Genomic DNA, 12432 nt, shown 5'->3' on the forward strand with positions numbered 1-12432 from the left:
CCATATGGAAGTATGGAAATAAAATATACAATGGGGGGAATAAGATGTTCATCCCTTTACAGACACATGAACAATCCATTAATTTTATAGTAGGTTTATTTTAGCAGATTGGAAAAAAAAACAATCTTTGGGGGAAAAAAAAACATGAAATAAAGGTTATGGATGTTATGAAAGGTATGTGTTTATGAGTGAAATACATAAGCAAGCAAAACATGTCGTAGTACTTGGTGATTAGACACACATCAGACATTTCCTGTTGTTGGTCACCAATTTTTAAGGTCGAGAGACTGCCTCAGCCACTCCGCGCTTCTTCTTGCTGTATGTTTTGGGTTACTCTGAAACTGGAAGACCAGTCCACGACCCATGTCCAGTAGTCCGGCTGAGACCAGGAGGTTCTCATCCAAGATAGTAGTCTAGATGGCCCCTCAACCGTCTTGCTGAAGATCTAAGACTAATTTGTTTTGTGTACTAATTCATGGGCGGTTTGTTGGGTCTTTAGGACTGCATCTAACAATTATTTTCTTAGTTAATTAATCTGAAGCTTACTGGTTCGATTGCTTGAGTAATTGGTTAGACCCTAGCCCGAACAAATCAGGCTGTTTATTTCTGTTCTGTTCATTTTACAAAATCAGCAGAGGATCAAATAAATAGTAAATAATAAGTAGTAACAGTAAGTATTACCCCATCCCAGCTGTCTTTGGGCGAGGTACACACTGGACTGGTGGCCAGCCAATCACAGGGCACATATAGACAAACAACCATTCACACTCACATTCATACCTATGGACAATTTGGAGTCGCCAATTAACCTAGCATGTTTTTGGAATGTGGGAGGAAACCGCAGTACCCGGAGAAAACCCACGCATGCACGGGGAGAACATGCAAACTCCACACAGAGATGCCTGAGAGTGGAATTGAACCCTGGTCTCCTAGCTGTGAGGTCTGCACGCTAACCACTAGTCCACCGTGCCTCCCCCAGTTTTACTTTAACATTTTTAAATTCTATACACCCATACAAGTGAAAAAAATAAGTAAATCATATAAAAATATAAAATCAATCCATTTTTTGTGTGGTACTGAATATGTGTTTAGGCTACTTATCACATACTCGTAAAGTGCAGCACATTTGAACATTTCTTATTCATTTATTACCATTGTCATCCTAGCCATATTCAACTGAGTTCAATTTCTGGCCATCACATTTTCCAACACTGGTACTTTTTACAAGAACACATGAAAAACAGTCAATGTTGAAGACTCTGCCCCACTGCTCTGTTTCAGGAAACCTTCGGAAAAACCACCGATTTTTAGGACATTGATGAACAAAAATTAATTTTGTCACAGCCATGAAATTCTTTTATTCACATATTTCATGCAGAGCAGTGAGATGCTTAGTATGGGACTCTGCCAGTTCCATGTACCTCAAAGTGTCCTAGTACTCCAAAATAAAAGATAATGATCCAGGTACATTTTCCAAAAAAGCAATATGGACCATCCAGGAGCTACCACGGTTGCGTTGAGGTAATGAGCGGGGCTTGGTCTTTAATCAGGAAAAACTGGACGTTGCTTTTTCAGCTGTTTTGATCATTACTTATACTTCATCAGATGTTCAATGTTCTGTACACACGTTATTTATACTTAAGCAGACATTTTTGAGACATATTCGGTTGTTACTCATGCTGTGCCAGCTACCATCTATTGTCAAAAAAATATTTATTTATCGGCATGAGACATTGTTAGACAGAATGGTTGAATAGGAGTATGGGACAGACTCCTGCCTTGCTCCCCTGGTCTGCACACCTGTTGCCCATCAGCCATTAGGCCTTTATTTACCATGCACTCCACTTCCATGTTGCCCAGTCAGTCATGCCTCATCCTGACCGCACATTGCACGCTTCATTGTTGCTCTTTGCTTTTGTCATTCTGCCCTGCATCTTGTATTTTTGCTGTGTACTTTCTGGAAGTAGTTGAGCCACTTTGTGATCCTTATTTGCTGCTTTGTACTCATTTGTTTGTACTTTTAGCTTCCCACTGACCTTGTGTCACTGGCGTCTTTTGTTGTACTTTGTTTTTCCTCCTCTGTGACCGCACTTTGTTTGTTATTAAATACTTTTTTTTCTACATTTGCTTTGGTCTGTGCTCTAGGGTCCTCAACACCTGGCACAGGTGCCACCCAATGTAGCAAAACGTATCCTACAGTCGTCCCACGTTTATAGTGGTTAATTGGTTCCAGACCAATCCACGATAAATGAATTGCACGATTAATACATTTTAATAAATAGATTTTTTTTCATACAGCATAGAAAACCTGTTGGCTGGCCACCAATCCAGGGTGGAACCTGACGGTTTTAACATTATTAGAGCTCTGTAGATATGAAATATAGCATATTGCTCAACTCTGCAGGGTCTCCCCATGACCGCAAATTGGCAAGTTAGCAAGCTAACAAGCTAACTAGTTAGCCTCAAATGTATTTTATCAAAACTTAACATGCCAAAATTGTACCACTTCCTCAACGAATTCCTCAATGTTTGTCATTACTGCTGCCTCGTAACTAGAATACTACATTCATTCATTTTCTACCGCTTATCCTCACGAGGATAGCCGGGGTGCTGGAGCCTATCCCAGCTGTCTTCGGGCGAGAGGCGTGGTACACCCTGGACTGGTGTCCAGCCAATCACAGGGCACATATAGACAAACAACCATTCACACTCATATTCAATTTGGAGTCGCCAATTAACTGTGTTAATCCAGATTCAATTATATGATTAATTTAATGTATTATTTATATAATTACAAATGTAAACAAAATTAATGCATTCTCATCAGGTTCGCGGTCACACTGTCTTCGGGCTGGAGGCTGGGTACACTCTGGACTGGTGGCCAGCCAATCCCAGGGCACATATAGACAAACAACCATTCACACTCACATTCATACCTATGGACAATTTGGAGTCGAAAATTAACCTAGCATGTTTTTGGAATGTGGGAGGAAACCGGAGTACCCGGAGAAAACCCACGCACAGGAAGAACATTCAAACTCCCCATAGAGTTGGCCGAGGGTGGAATTGAACTCCTAGTTGTGAGGCCTGCGTGCTAACCACTCGTCCTCACTAGGGTTGCAGGTATGCTGGAGCCCTTCTCAGCTGACGGGGTAATACCCTGGACAAACAATCCTGAACTATTAACCATTCACACTCACATTCATACCATGGACAATTTACATTATCCAATTAACCTAACATTCCAACCTAATTAACCCTAATAAAGCCGAGTAGCTGAAGGGGAGAACATGCCCAAACGAAGATTCAAACCAAGATGTTCCCGATATTGTGACAGTGTATTTCAACAGCAATGATTTATTATTAATAATTATGAATAATAAATCATAAATAGGATTTTTTTTTTAAAAAAGCAATATAGTGAGGGAGCGATAATCAACACATTGCAGGGAACTGCGTACAGTATATACGTACAATGTTCTTCAACTACACACAGCAGTTTTTAGCTTCAGCTGAAAGTGCATTAAAAAAAATACTAGTACTTGTGGTAGACATAAAAAAAAAAGTTCAGATCAATGGAATTTGTGATGAAGCAGTGACAGTTGCAGAGGTAGTCGTCTTGTTTGTGACCTCTACCAGATGACAGTGAAGGTCTTCCAATAAACCTCCATGTTGGTGAGGAGCACTCAGTGAACTGTCTCTTCCAATAGCAGTCACTTCACACTCTCTTCAAAGAAATAAGTGTCTCAAATACCAATTCCTGGCCTCCCCCTTAATTGTTTTCTATGCTCTGCTGAATCCGTCTTCGCCATTGCTGTGTTCAACAGCAAGGATCGCTGTACTCTAACCTTCACTTTAATGGCACTTGAATCCAATGTTGTTTACTCCCAACAGGTGAGACATTTTAAATACCAGCTCCCCATCCCAATTCATAAAACATCACAAACAGCATTTCCAGGGAGGGCAGCAACAGCAGCAGATTTGACGAAGAGGGTTCTTCTTCTTGTACCTGGCGGCCAACTTGAACTTCTCATTAGAGGCTGCCACGTAATCCTGGGTCCTTTCTACATTGGTCTGAATGTGCTCGATGTAGGTCCCTTGTTCCTCGACAAGCATGAAAACGTCCATGAAAAGGTCCCTCAGCTCCTTCATATTGCTCTCAAGGCTCAACAACTCCTGAAGAATAACAGCATACAGGATGGTGAGATTTAATGAGTAGGAATAACACTTGAATGTCGCCTTCCATAAAAATGGAAGGGGGCGGCACGGCGGTCGAGTGGTTAGTGCACAGACCTCACAGCTAGGAGACCAGGGTTCAATTCCACCCTCGGCCATCTCTGTGTGGAGTTTGCATGTTCTCCCTGTGCATGCGTGGGTTTTACTCCGGTTTCCTCCCACATTCCAAAAACATGCTAGGTTAATTGGCGACTCTAAATTGTCCATAGGTATGAATGTGAGTGTGAATGGTTGTTTGTCTATATGTGCCCTGTGATTGGCTGGCGACCAGTCCAGGGTGTACCCCGCCTCTCGCCCGAAGACAGCTGGGATAGGCTCCAGCACCCTCGCGACCCTCGTGAGGAAAAAGCGGTAGAAAATGAATGAATGAATAAAAATGGAGGGACATGGAGGCTACTAGCAAAATTGCGATTGATTGCCACTTTTCTACGTACAAAGTTAAGGCAATCATTGAGCATCAATGTAGCGTATACTGAAAATACTGTATGGATTTTCCGGATTATAAATCATATTTATCACAAAAAAATGCGTCATGAAGAGGAAAAAAAAACACACATAAGTCGCTCCTAACAACATTGCAAGAGAAGAAGATACACCAACAAGAAGGCAAACTTAAGCTACAGAAACTGAAATAAGTAATTTCTTTAGGTATAGGATACAATAACAACTTATTGGTTTAATAAATGTCAGAATGTTGTCGAAGAAGACACTTTTAATATGTGGCATTACTCCTGTATGTAGAAACTACTGATGGGTGCTTTGCAAAGGAAATGGCTCTTAGAGACTGGACTTTTGATGTGAACAACAAAAGCCGGTTCTTTGAAGTGAACGAACCGCGCTTTTTCCTTTTTTTCCTTTTTGTCTGTTAACGATGCACGAGATTGGTCGAAAAGTGTGGCGTCGACATTGAGCACAAGGGGGATGGACGGGTTACATATAAGCAAGTTGGAAAAGTGAGGAAAACGAGCAGCAGGAAACCAAAGCCAGAAGCACTTTTTGTTTTGGAATTGATAGAATTTTTTTCTTTATTTTTTCAGCTTTAGTAATAAATCAATTTCATTCATTTTCTACCGCTTTTCCTCACGAGAGTCGTGGGGGTGCTGGAGCCTATCCCAGCTGTCTTCGGGCGAGAGGCGGGGTACACCCTGGACTGGTCACCAGCCAATCACAGGGCACATATAGACAAACAACCATTCACACTCACATTCATTCATTCATTCATTCATTCATTCATTTTCTACCGCTTTTCCTCACAAGGGTCGCAGGGGATGCTGGAGCCTATCCCAGCTGTCTTCGGGCGATAGGCAAGGTACACCCTGGACTGGTGGCCAGCCAATCACAGGGCACATATAGACAAACAACCATTCACACTCACATTCATACCTATGGACAATTTGGAATCTCCAATTAACCTAGCATGTTTTTGGAATATGGGAGGAAACCGGAGTACCCGGAGAAAACCCACGCATGCACAGGGAGAACATGCAAACTCGAGGGTGGAATTGAACCCTGGTCTCCTTGCTGTGAGGTCTGCGCACTAACCACTCATCCACCGTGCCACCCTATAAATCAATTTAAGCAACAAAAAATATGAAGTGCCGTTTGGAGGTCTTTTTAGATGACTGAGTCAAAAGAACTGACTCCTTTTAAAAACAGCGAAATTCCCATTACTAGATGAATTATGAAAAAATGCCATATTTTGACACCAAAAACCTTTACTTTAAAAAGACTGAAAAAAAACAAATGTGCATTATTTGTTTTTTTTCAGATGTGCATTATTTGACTGACGAATCGCCCAGCTCAACATTATTAGTGTCCTAATTAAGAACATGCAAAACTTCACACAGAGATCGCCGAGGATGGAATTGAACTTAGGTTTCCTAGCTGTGAGATCTGCGTGCTAACCACTCGACCACCATGCCACCCTATAAATCAATTTAAGCAACAAAAATTATGAAGAGTCTTTTTGGGAGTCTTTTTAGATGACGGAGTCAAAAGAACTGGCTCCTTTTAAAAGCAGCGAAATTCCCATTACTAGATGAATTATGTAAAAATGCCATATTTTGACACCAAAAACTTGACGAATCATCAAGCTCAACATTATTAGTGTCCTAATTAAATAACACTGCTGTCGAAAATATGTCAAAACAGCCATCACACTCAACAACGAACTATGAAAACGACAAAACAAATTTAACTCATAATGCGAACAGAAAACATCGTGTTTAGTTCATCGTCTGCCGTTGCTCTCACCTTGTGCCGCTGTTCAATCTCGGACAGTTGTGAGCGAGTAATTCTGGCATCGTTTAACAAGTTCTCATTGAAAACTTCCCATTTTCCTGTTGCTACCATCTCGTTCACCTCCTCTTCTGTCACATCCCTTCCTGAGACCTCCAGCTGCCGGATAATGAAGTGCTTACAGCGTTCCTGCTTTGTCAACAATCCTTCATTATACTGTCGCATTACCTGCATATAATTATAACCACATAAAAAAAAAGAGAGAGAGCATTAGAAAGGAAGAGAGAGGTTAATGAGAAGAAGACATTTGGGTCCCATCTTAATCTCTTCCTGTGAGCCCCAGGCAGAAAAAGAGTAATAAAGTGAATTGATTGAGTGAATTAAAGTGCTTCCCCATATTGGTTGTTATAATATTCCATACAGAAAATCTGTCCTATTATGTTTGATTTATAGAACCATCTTTTCATAGGGCAAAAGTTTGGTTGATGTCATTGAAATGATAAGTAAAAAAAAATGTTTTTAACAACCTGCTGGAATTTGAAGTACATGGCCGCATGCTGGGAACGTTGTATTCTTGATGTAGCAGCGGCAGGTCCCTGCTGCTCTTCTGTTTTTTGGACTTGTTTTGAAAGAGCATCCAGACGTCGGTGGAGGCTCTCAGCTTGGAGTTTGATGTCCCTCGTGATGCTGCTCTCCTTCTTCATTATGCTAAAACGCCGCATGGTTGCGACTAGTACTTTCTGTTGTTGGCTGAATTTAATCACCTGGTGAAGAGAAATCATAGGTTGAAACATCGTCATCATCATCATACATATTATCCAAGCCAACCTCACCTCCGTCTCCAGTGTGCTGATGTCATTTCGGATTTGTTGAGCCTCAGACAGGAAGTTGTCAATAACCGGCTCCTCCTCAAATAGCACAGCCTCTGGTCTTATGACACCAACCACCACAGAGTTGTCAGTGTCAGCCTCATCCTCGGTGGTGGGGTAAGCAATTACACTTCCTGTTTCGGGAAACTCCTGAGACCTCTCCTGTAACTCTTTCAAGCGGTCCCTCATAGTGCAGGTCGCCACGGTTTGCCCCTTGGGGAACAGAAGTTGCTTCGGCTGAAATGCAAGTATAATAAATATGAATTGTTATTAATATACCATAAAAGGGCCCTCAACTTTCCTCATCAGTGTCAGTAATAAATAGATAAATTTAAGGCATTTAAATATTTTGTAAAAAAAATATAAAAGCAATCCCACACTGCTTTACAGGTTAAATTCACTCACTATCAAGGTTTTTCAAAAATATATTAATCAATATATTCATTCATTTTCTACCGCTTTTCCTCACAAGGGTCGCGGGGGGTCCAACTGTCTTCAGGCGAGAGGCGGGTTACACGCCAGCCAATCACAGGGCACATATAGCCAAACAACCATTCACACTCACATTCATACCTATGGACAATTTGGAGTGGTCAATTAACCTAGCATGTTTTTGGAATGTGGGAGGAAACCGGCGTACCCGGAGAAAACCCACGCATGCACGGGGAGAACATGCAAACTCCACACAGAGATGGCCGAGGGTGGAATCGAACCCTACTCCTACTCCTACTCGACCGCCGTGCCGCCTTCATAAGTCGCCAATTAACTATCGCCAATTAAACTAGCATGTTTTTGGAATGGGGGAATGGGGGATGTTTCAATGTTACATTTTTTTTTTTTTGCTTAAAGTAAGCATTTTCAGGCACACAAATGGCTACTAAATGAGGTTAAATAGAAATATAAAGCATTGAGAAGACAAATTCAAAGACGTTGTGAGGATATGTAGTTCATTTGGTGAGACACGCCTGTTGTTCTGGCTTGATCGTCCAAATATGTCTTTATTAAAATCATAACAGGCACAATAATCCCTAAAACAAGCCATATCTTCTTGTCTGCCCCCCATTTGGCTCGCCGAGGGAACATGTTTACAGCAGCACACACGGACTTCTTCTTTCTCTTTCTGTTTTTCCCTTCAGGGGTCGCCACAGCAAATCAATCTCCTCCATACAACTCTGTCTCCCTCACACCAACTACCCTCATGTCCTTTTTTACTACATCCATAAACCTCCTCTTTGGTCTTCCTCTACGCCTCCTACCTGGCAACATCCATTCACTATCTCTCCTCTGGACATGTCCGAACCATCTCAGTCTGGCCTCTCTGACTTTATCTCCAAGGCCTCTAACATTTAATGTCCCTCTGATGTACTCGTACCTGATCCTGTCCATCCTGGTCACTCCCAATGTGAAGCTCAGCATCCTCATCTCTGCTATCTCCAGTTCTGCTTCCTGTCTTTTCCTCAGTGGCACTGCCTCTAGACCAGGGGTCTCAAACACGAGGCCCGCGGGCCAAATGTGGCCCGCAGGACACTAGTTTGAGGCCCCCGCCTTGATATGAAAGTTTGATATGGATGCTGTATGGTATCATGTACCCAGAAAAAATTATTACGTTTGATTAATGTTCATGTTAAAGGTTAAATAACTGTTAATAGTTATCCTCCCTATCCGTTTTTGGCTTTTTAAGTTTAAAGGAAATAACTTGAAGGCTACCCTTTAGGTCGCTAGCTCTCTAGTTTGCGAGTTAGCATGTGTCTCAAGACCCTGCTGTTGCGCAATATATTGTAAATAAAAAAAGTCTAAATGTGACTATAGTCGTGTTTTGTCATGTCTACAGGGCTCTAATAATGCTTTGTTAATTTTAATCTGAAAAAATAATTTGTCTACCCACCAACTATATGTGGTTTCTTAAGTTTTTATTGTTTGGTGTATTATTATTATTATTATATTTATTTATTACTGATTGATTGATTTTCTTTATTCTTGATTTGTTTATTTATTTTTCATCTTATTTTGTGTATAAAAATAAAAATGAAGATATTTCAGAACAGTGGAATGTTTTATCAGAGCTTTTATTGTAGAAAATCGGAACAAAAGCAAAGTTTATTCATTTTTCTGTTTTTAATAAATGCGGTTTTATTTTGTTTTTTTTTGGAAAACCTGATGCGGCCCAGTCTCGCCCAGACCCTAGCTCCAGTGGCCCCCAAGTAAATTGAGTTTGAGACCCCTGCTCTAGACCAAACAACATGGCTGGTCTATCATTATTTTGTCTGGCAAATGCCAGAGTCAGTTCGGCTTCAGCTCACCTTTGATGCTGAATATGATAAGCAGTAAAAAAAAAAAAAATGTGTTACTCATTCCACAAAAATTTTAAGAATGGTGGTACAGTATTTGTCAAAGCTAAAAAGTCAAACAGAGGTAGTGTTCAAGATTCAAATAATGATTCAGTCACATTTCCTTAACTTAAGTGCATTTACATTCAGTTAGTCATGAATCTGACTTGTTTATACTCAATAACAATCGTACTCTTGGATGCTGAAAATTGAAGAATTCCTCAGTTTTTATTGAGCCGGTAATATACTGAATAATTAATATGGACAGTCATGTGTCATGTGTCAGTCATATGTTCATTTATAATTGCTGTTTTGGGGGTGACGACCACGGCCTATTCTTCGTTCTCTTTCGGCTTTTCCCTTCAGGGGTCGCGCACACCAACTACCCTCATGTCCTCCTTCACTACATCCATGAACCTCCTCTTTGGTCTACGCCTCCTACCTGGCAGCTTTAAACACAGCATCCTTCTACTAATATATTCACTATCTCTCCTCTGGACATGTTCGAACCATCTCAATCTGGCCTCTCTGACTTTATCTCCAAGGCCTCTAACATGTAATGTCCCTTTTATGTACTCGTTCCTGATCCTATCCATCCTGGTCACTCCCAGACCACGGCCTTATTGTAACAAATTGTATTTATTCAAGCACAACATGGCTAAATGCGGTCACACTGTCTTCGGGCTGGAGGCGGGGTACACCCTGGACTGGTGGCCAGCCAATCACAGGACACATATAGACAAACAACCATTCACACTCACATTCATACCTATCGACAATTTGGAGTCACCAGTTATAACCTAGCATGTTTTTGGAATGTGGGAGGAAACCGAAGTACCCGGAGAAAACCCACAAGCGTAGAATTGAACCCAGATCATCCCGATCACCTGACTGTGTGACCTACTGTACAGAAAGTGAAAGTAAAAGAACAAAAATGCTAACATGTGTGATTTTATATTATGTCTTATTATTTGTACTATATTGGGTAAAGCGTAAAGGTGATTGTAAGGGTGTTATTTCATGGTTAGATTATTCTAATACAGTAAACCTCGGATATATCGGATTCAATTGTTCCCACTGGTTTTGTCCGATATAAGCGAAATCCGTTATATGCGTATACCGGAAAATGTCCGATTTACGCATATACCGGATACAAATCCGATATATGCGTAAATCGGATTTTATCCGTTATAAAAAGGCACTTCCTTGACTATGTTTCCAATGTACCTGGACTGGGCAATGAAAAGAGACGTAAGGTAATGAGAATTTAAGTTTATTGGACTCTGAGCATAACAAATTGTTAATTAAGCTAGGCCCTGTTACGCCCGTCAGGCCTACGTTATTTCCAGTAGTGAGGTTAAGATCTCATTCACTGCTCTGCTAGTATTATTGACGTCACTCACTTTTATATTTGTCCTAAATCTGGAGCCAGGAGAAAGACAATAGCCAGTGACATCAACAAGATTAGCATAACGATGCGGCCATCCGATATATGCGAGGGAAATTTAATGGAAATGCATTGGAACGGGACTGGAGATTTTGTCCGAAATAGGCGAAATCCGTTATAAAAAATCTGATATATGCAATGAATTTTTATTGGAAATGCATTACAGAAAAATCGGTTCTTTTTTATCTGTCCGTTGTGAGTGAATTTCCGATATATCCGAGTCCGATATATCCGAGGTTTACTGTATTATAAAACTGTATTTAGAAGTCTGGAAATACAAGTAATCCTACTTTTTGGAAATTCGCTCATCACAGTCTGGACCCAATTAATGGCAATAAAAAAGTGATTGCTGTACAATATTCTCTATCATTCCTCATGAAGACAACAAGTGCTTCAACTTATGACCATGAAGCTAATAACACACTTGCTTTTAACATAAAGTAAATTTTGTGAATACCAGGATAAGTTTCTATCCAAATAGTTCTGCTTCAACTATGTAAACAAAAGAGAATGTTTGTAGTGTCAGAGCTTACCAAAGCTTAACGATAACAGTGACATTTTGAATTGAACTTATCTTTTCTCTTCATTTCCTTTTCCTCTTTTTCTCTCGTGCTAACTCCCTGACCCTGAAGAGCTGATTTAAAAAAATTACTGAGAGGATTTGGAAGCACATTCTCTAGTGTTTAACCTAAAATCCTTCAACAAAGTGAAACACTTGTAGTGCTCAAGCATGTCTCTGGTTCTATAAAACCACAACATATTTGCTTCCTAATATCATTTATTCCTTGTTTACATCACTAAAGCACATTCTTAATCTCTACAATAGTAGAAGATATTTTTCAGTATTTTTTTTATCTTGTTTTTATACTCTATTCTGTCAGTTAAACACTTGAAACCGGACGTTGTGTATATGTAAACAAGTAATTGTATTTACCGTTATACCCTCAGTATTCCATCTGAAGATGTCCGATCCATACTTGTCCAAGTGTATAATCCACAGATTGGCATCAAGATGACGTCTGAATCCTCTATAGCAGCCACCAGCTGCTTGTAGATAAAGTTCTTCTCACAAGCAAGGGAACTTTTAAGGAAGTCTTTCCCAAGCACCTCCCTTACTCTATTGAGGAAGGCCTGGATATAGCCACTGGGAAAAGGGGCAGGCAGGCTTATTTGCTTATCTAAAGAAATACCAGATGACGTCATGCCTTCAGTTAATGACAGGGAAGAGACAGAACGAAAAGGAAGAGGATCTCTAAAACCCTCCCCTTTATTTCTGCTCAGGTAAATAGAGCCGAGCAAATAGAAATGTATTGTG

At 40.5% G+C, this 12432-nt stretch overlaps 1 protein-coding gene across 2 annotated transcripts; it reads right to left on the reverse strand.

Moving 5' to 3' along the window:
• Window positions 1-1712: 1712 nt before the first annotated feature.
• Window positions 1713-12223, reverse strand: stx19 (syntaxin 19). 2 transcript variants are annotated; one of them, XM_058082990.1, is made up of 5 exons: window positions 12052-12223; window positions 7308-7556; window positions 7002-7238; window positions 6490-6702; window positions 1713-4176 (listed from the first exon to the last, which is right to left on the reverse strand). In XM_058082990.1, exons 2-5 carry the CDS (start codon window positions 7530-7532, stop codon window positions 3940-3942), a joined length of 912 nt encoding a protein of 303 aa, XP_057938973.1. In that variant the 5' UTR covers window positions 7533-7556; window positions 12052-12223; the 3' UTR covers window positions 1713-3939. The 2 variants fall into 2 exon arrangements, with proteins under 2 accessions (XP_057938973.1, XP_057938972.1); XM_058082989.1 differs by having other exon boundaries at window positions 7308-7580.
• Between the last annotated feature and the right edge of the window lie 209 nt (window positions 12224-12432).

Source organism: Doryrhamphus excisus, chromosome 9, assembly GCF_030265055.1.
Source record: "Doryrhamphus excisus isolate RoL2022-K1 chromosome 9, RoL_Dexc_1.0, whole genome shotgun sequence".
Lineage (NCBI taxonomy): Eukaryota > Metazoa > Chordata > Actinopteri > Syngnathiformes > Syngnathidae > Doryrhamphus > Doryrhamphus excisus.

Coding starts and splice junctions, on each gene's coding strand:
- stx19 (XM_058082990.1), bottom strand. CDS start 7,532: ATGAGGGACCGCTTGAAAGAGTTACAGGAGAGGTCTCAGGAGTTTCCC. Junction 7,239..7,307: donor TCAGCACACTGGAGACGGAG/GTGAGGTTGGCT, acceptor TCTCTTCACCAG/GTGATTAAATTCAGCCAACA. Junction 4,177..6,489: donor AGATTGAACAGCGGCACAAG/GTGAGAGCAACG, acceptor GTTATTCTTCAG/GAGTTGTTGAGCCTTGAGAG.